Consider the following 22,321-nt stretch of genomic DNA (forward strand, 5'->3'; position numbering starts at 1 on the left):
TGAAGGGGCTTAACCCTTTTTAAAAATGGAGACTAACATACCCTGAATGGTTTTATTTGGATGTTATGAATGCTGAAGCAATGTATTGATGAGAGAAGGTATTTACGTCTTTTGCCATGAACTTATGATAGTTGTGAATCAGACATGAAATATAGAAGAACTCAATGTATTCAAGACTCAAGAAAAAGCCACTTCAAAATTTGGTGCAGTGACAAACTCAAGTCGAGTCAAACTTGAGCTTGACTCGAAAACAAAACTCAAAGCAAGCTCGTAACGTGAAGTTATAAAATAAATCGAAGAAAACTTCAAAAATAAAAAAATAGCCTATATTGGCAGAATGCCTCGCCTTGAGTAAGACTCAACCTATTTTTAAAACCATTGTACTATTGAGTCTGTAAATCTTGTAAGCCAAGATAAATATTAAAAGTATTTAAGATTTAAGATTTAAGATTTTTTTATTAAGATGCAAATAATAATTTAAGGGAATTTTTAGATTGTTTATTTAAAATGTTTATTAGTTTATTGGGATTTGATATAGAATATAGTTCAGATGAAATAAAATAATAAATGCTTAGTTACTTAAAATATACAATTTTTGAAAAGTTGTTATTTTTTAATGTATTTGAAACTATTTATTATCTACAGGTGAAAACCGTTTAGGCTATGTTTAGTATAGTAGCTGAAAAACTAGTTCATAACTGAAAAACTAGTTGTTAAATAAAAAGTTAACTGAGAACTGAAAAGTTAGCTAATAAAAAATAATGTTTCGTAAAACTAGTTGAAAAATATAAAATAACATAAAAGGATATTTAAAAGAATGTAATCTATAATTAATTAAGGGGTGTATTTGAAAAAAAAAAAAATTAAAAACTCCTATAAAGCCATTCTAAGTAGTTTTTTTAAAAAATTAGTTTATAAGTTACTTTTTGGCTTGACAAATATAATAACTTAAAAAAGTTCGAAAACTAAGTTAGCTTATTAGGTAGCTGTGACGGGCCGAAGACAACATTAATCATGTTTTAAACCTAAACACAAATCTTATATATATTGCAACAGCCTCATGTTTTCTTTTCCTTTATAATATCTACAAATGTCCTTTTTGGTTATTATAGTTGTGCAAGCAGAATTTTGTTAGTTTATTGCGTTTTCTTAGTACTCGATTCAACTCCATTCAATAATATACTTAAGTAGCTTATACGCTCGAGGTCAAATCAACTTGCATTGCTACTTTCGAATATTTGTCGAGTCGATCTCAACCATTTCACGAGTTAGTTCAATTCGATTATGCCATAAATACTAGAATTTGCTTGGTTCTTTGAATTTGAACAGTTAACAATTGATGTTTCCATTTGAATTTGTTCTTGTAAAAAAAAGTAGTTTGCGAAAAAGAAAAATTCTAAATAAATTGTGAAAAGATTGATGTAGAAACTAAAAGTGAATTTATCGACACTTTTTGTACAAAGTTACTTATTATTATTTACGCAATCAAAAACACTTTTTTTACGAAAATTCATTTTTGTGCCCTAACAACCGGAAATTGTACAACCCCATACATACATATGTCTATATGTGTGATTGATCATGCGTGTGTATGTTTTTACTTGGTCTATTGAACTGTGTGGCGTAACATGTGCCCATGGTTAGGTATTAGGACAGATTTTAATAGAATCAAATATTATTTGGGCCTTAAAATGATAATGTATTTACAATTAAGCCATCAGAAAAGATTCTTTAAGCATTTTCTGAACTTCCTCAAGATGATATTTAGATTTTAGTCTAAGTTTTTATCTAAACAATTAGATATATCCCTAAAGCATTCTCAATGGAAGATTCGAATAAGACGGAACCATTATAGTTGGATGCCAAATTGCTATACAATGGACCTGGAGTTGAATGCGTATTAAACTCTTGAAATGAGGAAGAGGAGCCGGGGTGGGCGTTTTTAATTATTTTACCATTTATTGATAATCAGATATTCGCATCACATATAGTTTTATTAAAATAAAAGCAATATATAATCAAACTTTAGCAACTTAGTTCCATCTATCTTGGTGTGATGGTGCTATTGTCCTTTATGGGTGTCAAAGTGTCATTTTAGATGGATTTGCTGATTAGTAAATCAATTAATTCGAGTTTACCTATGTCTTAATGGACACTCCTTTCTTATCAAATATGATGGAAATATAAGTTTTCTTTCATGAAAATTGATACTTTTGGTTCGAGGGTTTGGGTATTTTTAGGAATTTGACCACCTTTTGCTCGGTTATTATTATTATTATTTTTTTAGTTTATTCATTTATTGGTCACTCCTTTTCTCATTCAACAACAAATGGAAACATGGATGTATGAGGGTTTTTATTTATTTATTTATTTATTGAAATTTAGTACGTTTGGTTTGAGTGGGGTTGGTCGGTTGTGATGTGGTGGATTAATGAGATTTTAATTGGGTAATTTGTATATTGTATAACCCTTTAAAACATAATTAACTCTTATTGGATAATTGAGTTTCCTCATGCTTCATGGGTACTCCTTTCTTTTTCAACAGGAAATAGATATATCAATTTTCTTTTCATGAAACATGATTCTTTTTGTTGTGGGGGTTTGGACTTTTGGTGGATTTGATGTTTCTATTCTCATCCTTTTGAGTTATACCCATTTGTGCACTTCTATCTCCTTCAACGAGATATGAAATTCCATTTTATTTTTTTGTCAAATTTGGTACTTCATGGTTGTCAAGAGATATGAAGTGTTAATTTTTCTTGTGAAATTTGGTACTTCTTGGTGATTTAATGAATCTTGTTACTCATTTTTACAAGGGAATTAGAGGTGTTCAATTGTTGTATCTGTTACAGATTTATGATTCAATGGTATCTGTTGGTTTGTTTTAAGTGTTTGTTAATGTCATTTAGCTGAGTTTTCCTTCTTCGGTGTCTTATAATTTAGGATTGGATATAGGTGGTGTTGTATTGAAAGTGGAGTAGTAGTAAGATTTTGGGTGTGTATCTTGGATTTTCTCTTTAGAATTCTACTTCTTAACGACTAGGCTTTCATTGTGGGGCTTCATTGTTTAGCTTATGTTGTTATGTTGGAATTTTAAATGCTTGATTTTGATTGATGTTGAGTTTTTCCCATGTTATGTAATAATTTTTTCATCTAACTCCTTAGTAGATAGTTTAATTCTTGTGAATCTTGTTTTTCCATTAAAAATTTTTATTTATTAAATAATTGAACATAACTAATAAACATATAAAAACTAATTCATTTTTTGTCTCGACCTATTAATTAAAGTTCCATAACCAAGTGTAGAGTTTATACCTTTGAATGTGTACATCAAGACAACAATGCACATGGCCAACTATAAATGTACACGAAATCACATGGTGAATGTTCCCTAAAAGAATCAATAACAACTACTTGTAGTATATGCCATAACTTCTAAAAAGACTACCTTTTATGTCACCACTCCTTTCATTTTTATTTTCTTTTGTATTGGAAGCAAATAACATATAAACGGAATGCTGCTTTAGTAGAATTTTATTTATATAAAAAAATGTATTTATAAAAATAGTAACTGCACCATTGAAGAGCTCATATAAATCCCGCCTCGAAACTCATGAAAGTAGCAATATCTAGGACTACTAGAGTTTTAACTTCTAATATAAACCATTAAGCATTGATTTAAAAAAAATATATAAATAAATTTCTTAGATAAAATGTATAATATGTAATGTTTTATAAAGTGATTCTTGATACTTTATTTGCGTTTTACTCAATTAAATGTTATAATTTTCAATCAGTTAATTAAACTTTTCCATTTTCTAATTATTTGCATTTGCTTCTAAAAATAATAACGGAACAACCATAAAACATGTTAATTACCCTTCCGGCTACCTTTTTTTTTTTTTTTTAATTTTTTTTTTTAACTTTGTTTCAACTCCAAATCAGCATCCATAATAAATTTGAGAAATATTGTTTTTACTTTTTTCTATTTCTAAAATATAACTCAAATAATATAAATTTTACTAAATTCAAAAACTCTTTTTTTTTTTTAATATTCATTTTATATCTGTCTTTTGATATATTATATTTATCCCATACTTGCCATAAATACACCCTATCCATTGTTAATTCACCCACACCCAATCATGACACTCTCTCTCTCTCTCTCTCTCTCTCTCTCTCTCTCTCTCTCTCTCTCTCTCTCTCTCTCTCTCTCTCTCTCTCTCTCTCTCTCTCTCTCTCTCTCTCTCTCTCTCTCCAGATTAGATCTTACACAGTGTTCCTTTTTGCAGCTTTATGCTTCTATATGCCCCTACCAACAATAAAAATAATTTGAAATATATATAAGATAGTGAAAAAAAGCATCCCATTTGTATATACCACCAATCAAAGTCAAGTAAAATACACCCCCCAAAAACTGCCTTAAAAAGGTTTAACTTGCTAAACCCATATAAAATAATCTACAATCTACCTAAAAACACATCATTCAAGCTCAAGATAAAAAGATTAATTCAGTCTCAAAAAAAAAAAAAGATTGCTGATTAAACTGCTGCCACTTCTTGTTGTTGATGATCATCTTCATAATGAAGCAGTTTTGTTGATATTGATGGCGATGATGATGATGATGATGATGATGTTAGATGATGATCTAATGGTGGTTGAAGAAGCAACATTTCTCTTTGGAGATATGAACAATAGGTGTGGAAAGTGGTGGGGTTCACATTCAATTGAAACCCTAACCCAAACAAGAAATCCACTTCAAGAAAATTCATTTCTGTTGTGCTGATTCCTCCTACTTTTGCAAAATATGCATTATTATAGTACCTGAAAAAGGGCATTGTTAATTAATTACTCATTGTACAAAAAATGGTGTTTTTTAATACAATTATCATGTATTTAATCTAACCCTAAATTGAGTTAAAAGATTTGTTGAGCTTTAACTCCAAGATATGACTAATGATGTGGTACTGGTGGGTGCAATACTATTTTCTTGGGTATCATTCATGAGGTGGGGGACAAACGAAGAACAAGGTACAACATGTCATGCGCCAAGTACAACCACTTGATGTATATCGAAAGATTTTTTTTTGAACAATCATTTTGATTGGTTACTTGGCCCAAGAGTATTAGAAGAATTCAATTTACATGAATCTGATTACTAAACCTAACACAATTCTCATCCAATCATAGAAAACTAGAAATTTGATATCATAAAGTTATCTGAATCAAAAGTACAACAGAGAAAACAGGGGTTTGAAGCAAAGAATTTTTAGTTTCCCCTTTTTATCTGTTAGGAATTCATAAATTCTTAACTTCATTAACTACGAGTCTGAATTAGATGCCAATAATGTGATCCAGACAATTGTCAGAGTAATTTGGGGCTCAAATTCTCGAATCATGATACTCAATTCCAATAAAAACGCTCCTAAAACATTTGAAATAGGCTCAAATTCCATAAAAACAGCACAATTTCACGAAGGAACGGAGAATTATAAGCGAAAAGAACTTACAAATCATCCATGAATTTGGCAGCAATCATTACACCAGTAATCAACAACCGATGGACATTGAAGGAATTGATAGAAAGCGCAGGCTGTTGCTGGGTAAACCGATCAAGATAAACATACGCAACAACGTAACACGAAGGACTACAGTTAGCATACTTGAAAATCCTCTCTAAATAGCTTTGGATCGAGATAGTTGGCCTAGTGAGACCATGAAAAGCCGAGATCTTCTGCGGGTGAAATCGAGGGTTGAGATCATTCGATTCGGCTACTCGTTGAAGAAGAGATGACAGGAATGTAATGAGGTTGTTCATCACTGTAGGGCACTCCATGTCCGCCATTGATGAACAGAGGTTGAGAGAGAGAGTTTCAGCCGAGCTAGCGAAGAAGAAAGACAAGGGTGTTTCAGGTATATAAACCACTGGTAGGGTGGTCGTTAGCAGGTAGGTATACATGAAATTACTATTTCGCCCTTGAGAAATATGGATTATGACCAGGCTGTCCCCCATGTGACCTTCAAGTTCTTAAAGAAAAGATTTTAGTGGGAAAAATATGGATCAAATGCCAAATTTTGTTATAAAGTTTTCATATAGATTCTTTCTATATTTATAATATTTATAACATTTTTTTGTATATATCATTGACTTTTTTTATAAGCTAGATATACTAATGTTAATTTTTAGACTTTGGTAGTTTGCTTGAAATAAAAAAATAAAGTCATCTTAAATAAAGAATCGATGGAAAATAGATGATTGTAATTAAAACATTCAAGGAAATATAGTTTTTATTGAAGATTTGTAAATAAATAATTACTAAAATTTAGATAAAAAAATGAAATAACACTTTTTTTACGCGGAAACTAAAAACATTCATAAGAATAACTATTTTCAAACTTAAGAAGCACAACTTTTTTTTTTCTTAAAATTCAAATTCGTGTAATTTTCCAAAATTTGTGTGTGTATCAACAAGAACATAACAATATACTTGTATTTTTTTTTCCTCGGAAACAAAGTTTAAATAATTACGAAATATTAACTGAATTATGTTAGCTTTTTATATAGAAAAAATAGTTTTGTATTAAAAACAAAAATGAATTCACTTATAGTTGAAAACTAACAAACAAGAATCTTTAAAGGAAATGGGGAACTTGGGTAAAAATAGAATAATTAGTTAATTATAAAATGATGGTTTCCAAAATGTCATCATGTGATTCCATGTGTGATCAATGGTGAATTTTGTGATTCTTGGTTGCGGGTCCCACTAGAGAAGGTATTTGCATGTTATGTGATTCTTTTGTAAATGGTTGGGTACCATTATTTGGATTCCTAACAATTCAATATTTTATCATACTTAATTTGATTATATATAACCATTCAGTGAACATAATATATATATATATATATATATATATATATATATATATATATATATATATATATATATATATATATATATATATATATAAACCATTTAACATACCTCAATCTTGAAAATACATGTATATAATAGGAAAGTTTTCGAAAACGAACTACAAACTCATGTGTCTAATGCATGTAAAAATAGCACAATTTTCTAACTGATGCTAACTTTTACATTAAATATGATAGAAAACCCATGTCACTTAGTATGAGCATATGTAATTTGAGAATATCAACAACGACAATAAAATATACGATCAATTTAAATACTCTAGTAATTTATTTCAAACTAATATTTATAATGATTTTAATTCATTATAAATATGGTATAAAAAATTAAACAAACATAACTGATATATCAGCTTGAAAGACGTAACACTTGCAGGCTTAGTCAAAGAGTGCAAGCGGAGGGCTATACTTGGGAATGGAGATCAACCCCTACAACTGATGAACAGATTCATAGCCTTCGGATGTTGTATGATGCCATTGGTGAACACCGGCCATCTCTAGAACCGGACACATGGAACTGCCCCTTATCAGGGGATGGTACATTTCATGTAGAGGCGATCGGATTAAAGATTGATAATATAGAGCCGGCAAACAACGAAGTAATCATCCTATGGATTCATGATATCCCCATAAAGGTCAATACCTTTATTTGGAAAGCTAATCTGGGACGTATCCCAACCAACTTGGCGTTGAAAAAGAGAGGAGTCACAATTATAAACACATCATGCTCCCAGTGCCATCTTGAGGATGAAGATATGGAGCACATTCTGATTCGTTGCCCAGTAGTGAGCACTGTTTGGGATCTGGTATTTAAATGGTGCGATATTCCGAACCCACAATTCCAAACCATCGGGGAACTTATCGGTTTTGTAAAAACTTGGGGGAGATGTCGAAAAAGGAGAAACAACCTAATTTGTGTTTGTTATGGTGTAGTGTGGTTACTATGGAAAACAAGATGTGAATGGGTGTTTAGGAGCATACGAACTTCCCACTTCTAGATCCTAGATAGTGTTAAGTCTCTTGTACTCACTTGGATTAGAGATAGGAGTGTAGATTGTCATTATAGATGGGCTTATTGGTCTATTTGCCCACTGTTTGTAATTCAAACTCAATTGTAACTTCCATTTTATGGGTCTGCCTAGTACCTTGCTAGGTGGTCGTCCGTTAATAATATTTTCTGATTCTAAAAAAACATAACCGATATATATATATATATATATATATATATATATATATATATATATATATATATATATATATATATATATATATATATATATATATATATATGGTGAGATCAGTTAAATACTTATAGTTTTTCGAGAACTCGAACACTAAAGGTAGAGTGTTAGATCAAATTTAACTTATTAAACATATGATCGTCATTTTACCGATCTCATTTAATGTTTAATGTTTTTTTGTTATTGAAAGTATTAATAAAATGTTCTAAGAATTAACATAATAAATCAAAATTCGGATTTTTTTTAATAATTTTTGATTTTTAGTGGAGATTTTTTACTCTTTTTAGAAAACATTAATTATAAAAAAAATTTACAAACTGCATTTAAAAAAACTGAATTTTTTCCAAAAAAAAATTGTAATTTTTTTAAAAAAAAATTGCATTAAAAAAACTACAATTTAAAAAAAAAAAAAAAACTACATTTTTAAAAAGTAAATATTTAAAAATTAGTAAATTAAAAAAAAAACTAGAATATTAAAAAAAAATCTAATTCTTTTAACCAAAGGAATCAACGTTTTAGTTGCATATATACATATTTTTTCAAATACATATATGTATATTTCTTATACTGTAATATTCGTAAGTAAATCATAACAAAATCATTTTTATTAATCAATCTATAAACATAAAAACACGATAATTTTATTTGATACAGAATAAAATATAAAAAATAAAAAAATACTACAAAGATTCACAATGTTGTCATTTTTCATATCAAATTTTTATATATATATTTTTTTCAATTTATCACTTTTCACCCTTCAATATTTTCCATAAATTCTTCAAAATCTACAATAAAGTTTTTAAAAAAATTGATTAATACAAGAACACTCATAAAAGTCCACATTTATATAAATCATGTAAGATTCACATGAGATTATATCATTATAAATTCACATGTGATTTTATAATGTGATATTCACATGTGATTGTATATTTTAAGATTCAAATGTGAAATTGACAATAAAATTTTAAAAATTAATTAACGAAAAACACACACACAAAATGCATGTGTGCATATTAACGTAATTCATACGTGATTCACTTCTAATTTACATGTGAATCATATGTAATTCATATCTTATTCACTTGTGATTTATATGTGAATCACATGTAATTGATATGTAATTCACTTGTGATTTACATGTGAATACATAGGATTAATATATGAATTATATGTGAATCACATATAATTTATATGTGATTCGCTCGTGATTTACATGTGAGTTACTTGCGATTTATACGTGAATTACATGCGAATCGCATTTAATTCATATGTGATTCAGTTGTGATTTATATCTGAATTACATGTGATCCACTTGTGATTTATATGTGAATTACATATGATTCATATGTGAATTACATATGATTTACATGTGAATCACAATAATTAATATGTGATTCACTTGTGATTTACATGTGATTCATATGTGCATTACATGTGAATCACATGTAATTCATATGTGATTCACTTGTGATTTACATGTGAATTACATCTGATTCATATGTAAATTACATGTGATTCATATGTGAAAACATTTATCATCTCCATCTTTGAAAATCGAAATATATAACGCAATCAAAAGGCCTACTGGTTCAGTGTTGTTTGGTTTGGACTTGGTGAAGGTGAGCTCTTCTCTTCGAATGGTGTCGTTGTACTTCTCAATAAATTCCTTTCTTGTCGTGTTCATCTCTGAATCTTCAACTTCGTAGCCATGGTCTTTCAGCATCTCATAACATGTTTTCATCACTCTAAAAACTGTTATGATCTCTTCTCCTTCCGGTGTGATTGCTTCGTAATGGTTTTTTGATTGAATCAATCAATGAATAAAATACAGTTTTCAGAAAAACAAATTATAATTATGAAAATCAGAATGTGTAGAACCTTCTAGATTCGTAATGGCATTTGACAAAGCCTGAGCTGATGATACGCCCTTACCTCCACCAGACATATCCTCGCCTAAAAACAATTTCGCAAACTTTTCCTTCACAATATCCAAATATGAAACTGCAACTCAATTCTCACCCAAATTAATTAACCAATCCAACAAAATTGCAGGTTTAGGGCACAACGGAATCAATAAAGCATGAAGCATCAAAACAACTCGGTGAGGCAGTGAGCAACTACGAGTACTCTGTCGATCCATCAACGAACAGTTTAGGTCATCGACGATCTGCTTTTTCTTCAATTCGTCATTGATGATCTGGAGAGTAGGGAGTGTGGATGGCGGAAGATTAGGCGATTTCATCTCTAAATCTGGGATGAAGATGAACACGAAGGAGAGAGAAAGACGATGTGAGAAAAAGAGAGAGTGTGTGAGAGAGAGAGAGGGTTGTATTTTCAAAATTAATTTTGATTAATTATTAGGTATTTTAATTTTTATTCATTAACTACCCTTGTAGTTTATTGTGAAAAGTCAATGTTACTATTGAAATTGTTAATAGGGCTTTTGTCATAAAAGCCCCCAAATTTACATAAAAAAACCGATTATGCCCAAAATCGTTTTTTTTTTACCACAAATGCCTAACATTTTCCCCTCATGTTTCATTTCAATGTTTTTTACCGGTTCTCCTTAAACAATCGGTTACTTCCACCTTTTTAACCCCTAAACATAAACCTCTTCCATTAACATCGATCCAAAGTCTTTCCCTCCCCTGTCTTCTATTCTCTCCCTCGTCTTCTACCCAAAGTATCTGTAAAATGTCGACTTCGTCTGCCAAATCAAGCTTCTAAGGTGGTCCAACATTGAGAAAGAAAATAATAATTAGATGTGGCTGTGGAGATGTGTGCAAGGTATCTGTTGCTCGAACACCTGAGAACTATGGAAAGAAGTTTTATGGGTGCCCTAACTACAAGGTAAACAATTTTCCCTAATTTGTAAATTTATTGAGAAACCTTGAAATGGTACAATGAAGAAACCTTGAGAAACCTTGAAACAATTTTCCCTAATTTGTAAATTTGCCCTAATTTGTATGTAATTCATACAAATTATTGTTTTTTTCTAGGTGGAAGAAGAGGATTGTGGTTTTCTTCAAATGGTACAATGAACAAGATGGTCACATTATCGACCCAACTCACACAACGCAAAAGCAGGGGCAGGGGCAGGGGCATGGACAGTTGAAGACTTTGGTAGAAATAATTGTAGGTCTTTTGGTTCTTATTTTTGTAATGGTGACAATAGTTGCTTTGAAGATGTAAATGTTGTTTTGAAGATGTAAATCATTTTGGATTGTCTTTTGGTAGAACTTGGCTTTTGGTTTTTAGTTGCAAATGGAAGTACAATGTTGAAGTTGGCTAGTAACTGCTGTTTTGGATGAAGATTAAATAGCTAAATGGTATATGGTTCATAATATACATTAAATTGCTAAATGGTAAAGTACAATGCTAAAATTGGCTAACTGTAGTTACAAATGATACCTAATATATATGCCAATGCTGTGAAATGGTATGATGCTGTGAAATGGTAAAATAGAAATTATCTGTGAAATGTAAATGGTAAACATAACAAACATATGGTTCATAATATACATTAAATTGCTAAATGGTAAAGTACAATGCCAAAATTGGCTAACTGGTAAAGTACAATTGATACATAATATATATGCCAATGGTATGGATCATACAAAATATTAGTGAAATGCAAATGGTAAAGTACAATGAAATGGTACAATGCTGTGAAATGGTAAAATAGAAATTATCTGTGAAATGTAAATGGTAAACATAACAAACATATGGTTCATAATATACATTAAATTGCTAAATGATAAAGTAAAATGCTAAAATTGGCTAACTGTAGTTACAAATGATACGTAATATATATGCCAATGGTATGGATCAAAAAAACATAGTATAAAATAACAAACATAACAAACATATTATAACCATAATGAGGGGATTAATTACATCATATTCATGTACCAATACAAAATATTGTAAAAGATCAACTAACATGTATCATCCATCCATTTGTACCAAATTGCCAAAAATATATCCCAAAAAGGCAACCCAAAAGGTACATGAGAACAAGTGGATGAAAGGTACACTTAGTGGGTGTATAAACTAACATGTACAAAATGTACCAAAAAGGGCTTCCTGTGCAAATGCCCAAGTATACCATTCCCACCTAAATCCCCCATAAACATAACTAACTACTCCAGATTCACTGGATTTGAACATGTGGAACCACCCCCATCTTTATCAAAAACTGCCTTTTTAAGCTTTAGTTTAGTGATCCTCTCTGATTGCTTTCTTTTCCTTGTCTTAGGCACTATCAGAACATCACCAGTAGCCACATTCCCATCATCAGCAACCTCATTATTTAGAACATCACCAGCAGCCTCATTCCCATGATTAACACCTTCACCTTCAATCACATCACCATCATCTTGATTTTCAACACCTTCACCTTCACCTTCAATCACACCACCATCATTCCCATGATTAACACCTTCACCTTCAATCACATCACCATCATCTTGATTTTCAACACCTTCACCTTCACCTTCAATCACACCACCATCATTTAGAACATCATTTACAAAGTCAGCTTCATCTTCATCAACATCAGGCTCATCCTCATTTAAGTCCTGATGCAAGAAATAACAAGATTAATAAATAACATATATTTAAAATTACAAGGTTAATAAATTACCATCTCAACTGGTGGAGTGTCATCAAGTTCAATTTCCATCCACCCCATGCTTTCAATTTCACCCATGGAATATCCTACTTCAAGTAAATTTGCTATGTCTTCAACACTTATCTTCATTTTATCTGGGAGAATATCTGATGCATGTCCTTCAGTGAATTCAGGTTCTACACTACCTTCATTCACCAATGGAACATCAGATGCATCTGATGCATTTCCAGAACCAAGAATTTGATCAATTACATCTCCAACTTCATCAAGACTTTGTTTTAGATCTTGGGTAACCTTTACTGGAACATCAACTACTTCTTCTTCTATCACCATAATGTCATCTTCCTCTTGTATCACCTCATTCACCAAAGGAACATCATTAACAGCAGGAAGTTGTATCACCTCATTCACAACTGGAACTTGGTTATTGACCAAATGAACTTCTTTAAAAATTGGCTCTGGCACCTTCATTGACACCTCAGTTTCTTCCTCTTCTATCATCTCATTCACCAAAGGAACATCATTAAGAGCAGCAGCTTGAGCAACCTCATTTGGAACCTGGTTGTTGACTTCATCCTGAAATTTGGTTGTTGACTTCCTATTTGGCCTTCTTACACCCAATTTCTTCCTTCTAACATCTGGGACAGTTACTTCACTTGAAATTTCACCAACTCTGAAACTTGGGCCTTTTAAACCTAATTTCCTCATTTTCTTGCTAGTGTTAGAACTTGAAGTATGCAGACTGCCCTGTTGACTAGCTTGAGTAGTTATAGTTGATGTCACAAGTGGTTGACTGCCCTGCTGACTTGCTTGTTGACTAGATTGAGTGGGTACAGAAACATGTGGATTGGATCCAGCTACATCACATTTCCTAGGCCTCCCAATCTTCTTTGGTGGCATAGGAACTGGTACCTTTTTTTCATTCTTGCAGCCTTTTTTATTATGCCCATACTCAAGACAATTAGCACATCTCACAGTCCTTGGGGGTTTCACCCTTGAAGTGGAACTAAACTTACTCTCTTTCTCACTTGCATGCCTCCTTCTTTTGGTTTTGGGCCTACCAGGCATTTTCCTACCAACAGGTGGCAAGGATTGTTGTATCCAGTTAGAGGCCACATATTACTCCCATTCACAGGACTGATGTTTGTTGAGTAGCATTCCTTGAATTTAGTCACTGAAAAGTAGTCACTAATATATTCATCTGGAGTTTGATGGATATAATTAATGGCTGCTATGGCATGGACACAAGGGATTCCAGACAAATCCCATAATCTACAAGAACAAATCCTACCATCCAAATCTACCTTGTAACTAGTACATGCTCTTCTCACTTCAAATACATTTCCTAAGCTATGCACTACTAACCAAAGCCTACATGAAGACAAATGAGTATGTATTACTCATTATATATCAACTATAATGACAATTAGACAAAGAAACAATTATTTTGTGTCATACCTAAAGTTCTTTCCAAAAAGATTCATCTTCTTAATCATCTCTAGACATATATTACCTTTCCATTTACTGCATTCATCATTCATAAAGGAAAACATGTCCATTATGTATATCCTTATCTCTTCAAGCAGTGTAATCAAAGGTTTTTTCCTAGCTTCTTCAATTATGGAGTTGAAACACTCTGAAATACCATTCTCCACTGCCTCACAAGCAAACCCTACACTCATGTAAGCTCTGCACCATGTTTTGGGTTCTTATGACATTAGATACTCATATGCACTAGGGCTTATGGTCTTTATTTTTTCCATGTTTCTCAAGAAGTCACCTTCAACACAACTCATTGCACAAGCCCAGAACAGCTTCTTCAACTCCAATCCAGAGAAAGCTTTATTAAAATTTGCATAAATGTGTCTAGCACATTGCCTGTGCTCCACATGTGGCAAAATAACCTTAACAGATTCAAGCAAACCCTGTGAACAGACATATTATCTTAGTATTTATAACCATATTGAAATAATCAAATTGAAGTATACTATAATAATAAGGGAACTTACTTTATGTTGATCAGAAATAACAACCAAATCTACACCAGTACCAAGGTCAAGATCATCCTTCAGAAGCTCCAGAAACCAGGTCCAATTATCCTTGTTTTCCACATCAACAACAACCCAAGCTATTGGGAACACTTAGTTATTAGCATCTCTACCTATGGCTGTGAGTAATTCACCTTTTACCTGACCCTTAAGGAAGCATCCATCCAACCCTATTACCTTCCTACACCCTATTTTCCAGCAAACACTTAAAGCCTTGAAACATATGTAAAACCTTTTAAAATAATTCTTATCATCTGGATTGTTAGTAACACCAACTTTGCATGTAGACCCAGGGTTTGATCTCAATAACTCTTGGGCATAATCCCAAATTCTTGCATAGTGTTCATTTAATTTACCCTCAATCAGTTCTTTTGCCTACTGTTTTGCCCTTCTAACCTGTCCTATAAATACCACACATCTATATCTTTGTTTGATGTCACTGATCATCTCCCTAAGTTTAACTTTGGCTTTATTTGCTATCTCAGTTACATAGTGTCTTCTAATCCATTCCGGGTTAACAATAGACCCAAATTTAGACACTCTAGAACAAAGATGCTCAGAATTCATTGCTTTAACCTGAAAGGTTCTGTCATTGTACATCCATGCTGCATAAAGTCTAAAAGGGCATTTATTATCTTCATGTCTCTTACCACATCTTGCAACAATTCTTCTATTGTCACTCTTCTGAAAGTATATTTGGTACCCTCCATTTACTGCATAGTTTGTCACACAAAATTTCAGTTGTGCAAGTGATTCGAACACGTCCCCTAACTTAGGTTCCATCTTATCCCACCTAACATTTGGATCGTGTATTCTGTATTTGTTAGTCACTTCTTCCTCTGCCTCCACATCATTTTCCAAATCATTACCATGGTCCACTCGATCTTTCATCTCATCAGTCATACTTGCATTTCTAATGTTCGCATCACAAATTAGAATGTTAAGAAAATGATCCTTACATTTATCAAGTCTTGATACAAACTCCTGTCGTGGTTCATGATCCATGTAAATCCCGTGCAACTCAAAATCCATCTCATTTAACCCAAAAAATGGCTCGTAAATTCCAGCAAATGGGTCGTCGTAACCATCGTTTGAAGAACCCATTTCTAACCCCTACACAATCGCAACCATTATCATGAAAAGTAAGGACTTAATAGAGATGATTTCTCGTAAAAAACATGATCAGACCGTAATTTCTTACCTCTTGAAAAACCCTAGCTTCAGACAATGAGAATGCTTCACCAAAATGGGAGGGTGGAGAGTGTTAACAGAGGACAAACGGAGGAGACGGGCAAATGTTACTGGTTGCAAATGGGGAAGTAACCGGTTGTTTAAGGGGAACCGGTAAAAAACATTGAAATGAAACATGAGGGGCAAATGTTAGGTATTTGTGGTAAAAAAAAAAATGATTTTGGGCATAACCGGTTTTTTTATGTAAATTTGGGGGATTTTATGACAAAAGCCCTTGTTAATAATTACAAATATGTCATGTTTGATCTAGGCCATTAAAAGTTTTGATCTAACATCCCACTTTTAGTTCTCGGAAAACTATAGGTTCTAAAATGAATCTTCCTCTCTCTCTCTATATATATATATATATATATATATATATATATATATATATATATATATATATATATATATATATATATATATATATATATATATATATATATATATATATAGAGAGAGAGAGAGAGAGAGAGAAAGAGAAAGAGAAAGAGAATAGCAATTATGAAAAAAAATATAGGTATGTGGTTATCAACATGCCATGCCATTAGAAGAACTAGAAACCCCCAAAATGCGAGGGGAAACAAATCAATTGTTTATTTGGGAAAATACGATATCAAGAATCTAATAAATCTTAAGCAACCTCACTTGAGACATTAATAAACAAATTATTGGTTGCTACCTTATAATTATTGACAAGAACATGCACTAAAATCCATAATTTTATTATTTTCATTTTATAATACTTAAATTATATATATATATATATATATATATATATATATATATATATATATATATATATATATATATATATATATATATATATATATATATATATGGGAAAAGTGAATATACCTAACAACCTTATATAAGCTTAGGTACCTAACTCCATAATACCACATCGGTTTGTATGATATTTATATTGTAATTGCCTAAGGTTCTTAAACTTCAACCCCATAACTTAATTGCTTCCAAAATCTTTGGACTTTCACCAATATTTTTCTTTTACATCACGTCTTTCTATCGAATACCATCTGATGGGCTTTATATCCTATCGCTACAAACGAAAGGATGCAGGAGAAATATAATGATGAATTTCCAATTCTTTTTGAAGTAAATCAAGTTTAGGGATGAAGTTTAAGAACCTTGGATGATTGCAATGAAAATTTAATGCAAAATGACGTAGTTTGATGAGGTTAGGTACCTAAGCTTATATAAGGTTGTTAGGTATATTCACTTTACCCTATATATATATATATATATATATATATATATATATATATATATATATATATATATATATATATATATATATATATATATATATATATATATATAGTTGGTGATGAGACGCTATCATGAAACAAGATTTAGTTTATATCCCTCCTACATATCTAAAAGTTTGTAAATAATTAGTTGAGAAAAGAAAAGAAACCCAATTATATAAGTTAAAACAAAGCATGATCTACAATATTATTAAATATTGGACAACTCATAGCATGCATGCAGCGTCCGATCGATTTGGACACAAATCGAGTGTAAAGGATGAGATAAGAGCGAGTTGAGTGGCAATTTTATAAAAATGTATTGTCGTTATTGACATTTGAAATTACTAACACTAAATATTGAATTATGTAGGTATGGGGCATTAAGGGAGGGACAAAGTAGACAGTTGTATATGATCAAGTTTTTTTGGGTTATTTTTTAAAATTATGTTATGTATATTTATTTAAAAATAAAAAATTTATAATAGTGATAAGGGTCCTTTTTTTCTAGTTTGTCCAGAGCATTTGAAGATATTTAAATCCTTAGGATCGGCCCTGATGATGCGGTTAATTAGAAAATGTAATTAATTAAATTCAATTATGACAATTAAGAAGTTGCCAAAACTTTCATGTTTGGCAACATATGATTTCGTGACAAAAAAGTTGATTCGGTCCACGTGAGAGAGGTTTGAAGAACTGAAGAAGAGTGAGTTAATACAACGTGTCATAGTGGCAAATAGTATGTTGCCATTACAAGTTGATCTTATTTGTGAGGAATTTTGGGTTTCCACAAGACAAGACGGTGAGGAGATCTCAAGGGGCATTGGTGAAAAAGTTGAAATAAGATATTATTATTATTATTATTATTATTATTTACTTTGATCATTAGGTATTAGAAGAGAAGAGATAAATCTAGGGTTCAGTGAAGTCATGTGATTGTTTAAGGGGTGGTTCGTACTTCGTATGGAAGAGGAGTTGGGTAATGAGTCAGGAATGTGTGGGCGGGGTGGGGTGGGATCGATGGGCGGATAGGTGGGTGGGGATGTAGGAAGATGGGTAGTGTAATGTAGGGGTTGGATGGGTAGAAGAGTGGAGTGTATGAGGGATGATGACAATATGTTTTAATTCAATGAAATATGGTTAAAGTAAACAGACATATGATATTTTTGTTTTTATAATAAATATTATGAATGAAATTTAAAAATTGTTTTTATCCAAAAAAAATATCAATTCCTTTAGAGTAAGGTTTTGAAAACTGGGTCGGAACTGGTTCGATGGTTCAAGTGGTCAAACCAGTCGGACCGGTCTCAAAAACTAGAAAAATCGGTTGATATCATAATTATATTTAATTATATAAACAATACAAAAAGCAAATATTTTTTAAAATTTTCAGTTTTACCGGTGCAACCGGACTATTTTTTACCGGTTCGATCGGTTTTCACTGGTTCACATGAATACCGGTTTTTTGATCTTTAAGAACCGAATCCAGGACCGATTCCCGGTCGAACCGGTTTTCAAAACATGTCATTAGACATGGATTTTAGTGGAATTTATAATTTCCAACTCAATTTTGCCATCTAATGCAATTTTAATTAACATACGTTTTGAAACTTTATCCTTTGTTTGAGCATTGTTTATGGAGAAAGCGACCATAATGGTCTATTCTTTTAAAGTATTTGCCACAAAAATAAAAAATATCAAAATAGACATAAATTTCACAGGTTAACCAAAATAGATTTTCGTAGTTACCTATGATTTTTGTTTTTGCATTTTTTGTTTTTTTTCAAACTTTGAACTTTGATGAAGTTTTTATACGAACTTTGTTTAAGTTAATTTTTTTTCATTGTAATCTGTGTAACAAAGGCTTTCCCACCTCAAATTTGGATGTCGGAAAATGATACTTATTTAGCTCCAAAGTAGGTTGGTAAATGAAAGTATTAAATAAAAAAAAAATAAAAAAAAACCTAACTTTGATCATTCATAAATTCCGCACACAAACTCCGTTTTAGCTGAATTTGTTACATTGTGTTCTTTGTAACAAGTGTTTTCCATAGACATATTACACTTTTAATTTGAATCTCAAGATGTCATATTTTTATCTCCAAAATAGACTATTTGATCAAAATTATAGAAAAAATCATAACTTTTACATACGAAATTCATAACAATCATCATATTGTTTTGTTTTCCTCAGGGTGTTACAAAAACCTCAAAAAGAAAAAAGTTTTAAAAAAATATTTTCGTTTTTGCATACCAATTCCATAATGATCATCATTTGGATTCTCTAGTTATAAGATTGACCTACAAAATTTTGGAAAAAAAATTCACAGTTAACCTAGACTTTCGCAGATCTTGACCTGAGGGAAAAAAACATTTTCGCAAGCCACCCACATTTTCGCAGACGGTAGCCTACGAAATTGTGGCTAATTTGGTTATTTTTCTATTTTTTTTGTTTATTTTGTGGTAAAAGGTTTTAAAATATGACTATTATGGTAAGACAAAACTTCAAAAATGGTCCCTGTGGTTTTCGAAAATATCAAATTTAGTCCCTAAGTTCAAAAAACCTCATAGATGGTCCATGTGGTTTCAAAACATTTAACAAATGGTCCTTTTCGTTAACATCGTTAACATTTGACCGTTAAGTGAAGGGTATTTCAGTCATTTCAGCACCACAGGGACCATTTATGAAGTTTTGACTTATTATTATTTTTTTTTAAAAAAGAAAAAAATATAATTATTTAATCTCTCTCTCTCTCTCTCTCTCTCTCTCTCTCTCTCTCTCTGGGTTATGCTGACACCAATCTTATCTCCAAGACTCTCCTTAACCTGTAAACAAGAACCCATTTACTAATTTGGTTAAAGGATCCAACCTAAATCTACCAGTATTTCAATAGATTGTATGCTCGATGTTTTCAGGAACATGTGAATTGTGATTGTAAATGCAAACTCTTTTTATCTCCTTGGTTCACTTATTTGCTCGTTCTTCTGCAACATCAAATATCAGTCTCCATTTTGCAAGATCATCTCAGTGAAATCAAAGAGCGTCGACCACCCTTCCCCTCCCTAAATGTCTCTTCACCTTCTGAAAAGGTTTCATAAATTTCAGTACAAACCTGCTACCACCCCTATATCGAAAGGAGCTCCTCAAATTGCAATCAAAGCTCCAATTTCTGGTTCATGTAACGCAATTAGAGGCATCACAATGGTTCTATAGCGATTCATATACAAAACCTAGGTGTCATCTCATCTTATTCAACTCCAATTCGGGACTTTTAACTCCACCACTCAACATTGATGGAAGAAACTAGCAGTCATTGCACAAACTTGCTTGGAAGACAGAACCAGAACCTAAAGGTCGAAAACCTCATGACTAATCTCCGCAAACTCAGCTTAATCCTAAGCTTCGAGCAACCCAAATCTCTTCTCCAACAAATGGAAGAAAATCAGTTAAGTTTTAGACAAAATTGTGAGAAAAATATATAGATTTGAGGCTACCGGAGGTTACCTGAGGTCTTGGTAAGCTGCCTTAGGGCCAAATCCCACTTTCACCCCTTTTGAGTCCCTTAGTTTCATATTCCCTCTGTAGTACATTTTTGCAGGTTTCGTAACTTACAGGAGCAAAACATTAGATTCAATGAAACTCAGGTATAATCACTCCAATCTAGGTACAATGCCCCTTGATTATGTGTTGTTGAAGAGAAGTCAACATTTTAACTTCATATGCTTTTGCAATTAAGGATTTTATGCTTCAAATAACTAAAATTCATTACTTCTGGATTCATTACTTCTAATATTCTTCTCCAGATTCACCTCTATCTCCGTATCATACATCTTCTGGTGGTATTGTAGTGTTCATCTCCAAAAACCTCACAATTGCCAGAGAAAACAATAGATAAGGTGGCTATCGGTGGGATATAGGGTTTTGTACGGTTAGGTTCGTGGTAGATGGTGTTTCTCTAGAGGGCAAAAAGAAAGAAGATAGATGGAAGAATCAAAAGGATTTTAAGAAAGAGAGAGAGAGAGAGAGAGAGAGAGAGAGAGAGGTGAGACCTTTGTATATTAAATTTATTTATTTATTTAAAAAAAAAGTAATAGAAAACCTCATAAATGGTCCCGGTCATGAAATGACAAAAATGCTCTTGACTTAACGGCTAAAGGGTAACGGAGTGAGCCGGAAGGATCAAATGTTAAAAGTTTTGAAACCATAGAGATGATCTGTGAGGTTTTTTGAACTTAGAGACTAAACTTGATATTTTCGAAAACCACAGGGATCATTTTTGAAGTTTTGTCTTATGGTAATTTCTTTTGTTTACGTTATTATTTAGTTTAATGTTGTTTTTAGGTCATGGAAAATATGGACGTCATACAAAATTATTGTACAAAATAGTGTTTGCATTGTCGGTAATTAATAGTGACAAAACTTTATGAAGTTTGAGTGTGAAGGGCATGAAAGAAATGAAGAAGACAATGACTTTACAACAAACAGTCAATTTCTTTTTAGTCCCTCCATATCAGTACATCTTTTAATTTAGATAAAGACTAGTCAAAATCAATCGACTAAAATGTCCTTAAAATATCATGCAATGCAAAACACGCAGGTCGACAATGTGTCCATATTGTTTTAAATCCGAACCAAACTTGCCAACTTCCATTTTATAACACCAATAATATTTTTTATTATATTTCAATCGTCTCAAGAATGCAATATTTTTCCTCATTGAGTTATCCCAATTGATTAAAAATTATACAATTTTATTGGCTTTTATATATATATATATATATATATATATATATATATATATATATATATATATATATATATATATATATATATATATATATATATATATATATATATATATATATATATATATATAAAAGGCAATAGGTAGCCAGGCTGGAAGCATGTTTCACTATTCTTGGAGTGAAACAAGAGAAAAGCATGTCGTGCTGCAGCTGTTTTT

At 31.6% G+C, this 22,321-nt stretch overlaps 2 protein-coding genes across 2 annotated transcripts; both read right to left on the bottom strand.

The window, feature by feature from the left end:
- Positions 1-4,349: 4,349 nt before the first annotated feature.
- LOC145041811 (cyclin-U4-1-like) lies at positions 4,350-5,906 on the bottom strand. Its single transcript, XM_078989999.1, has 2 exons — positions 5,511-5,906; positions 4,350-4,824 (listed from the first exon to the last, which is right to left on the bottom strand). The coding sequence occupies exons 1-2, from the start codon at positions 5,843-5,845 to the stop codon at positions 4,542-4,544; spliced, it is 618 nt and encodes a 205-aa protein (XP_078846125.1). The 5' UTR covers positions 5,846-5,906; the 3' UTR covers positions 4,350-4,541.
- An 8,265-nt stretch (positions 5,907-14,171) lies between these two features.
- LOC145039592 (uncharacterized) lies at positions 14,172-15,963 on the bottom strand. The gene is made up of 6 exons (XM_078987628.1): positions 15,256-15,963; positions 15,001-15,072; positions 14,821-14,910; positions 14,592-14,736; positions 14,325-14,483; positions 14,172-14,182 (listed from the first exon to the last, which is right to left on the bottom strand). The coding sequence occupies exons 1-6, from the start codon at positions 15,961-15,963 to the stop codon at positions 14,172-14,174; spliced, it is 1,185 nt and encodes a 394-aa protein (XP_078843754.1).
- Positions 15,964-22,321: the final 6,358 nt, after the last annotated feature.

Source organism: Lactuca saligna, chromosome 4 (assembly GCF_052625555.1).
Source record: "Lactuca saligna cultivar CGN05327 chromosome 4, ASM5262555v1, whole genome shotgun sequence".
Lineage (NCBI taxonomy): Eukaryota > Viridiplantae > Streptophyta > Magnoliopsida > Asterales > Asteraceae > Lactuca > Lactuca saligna.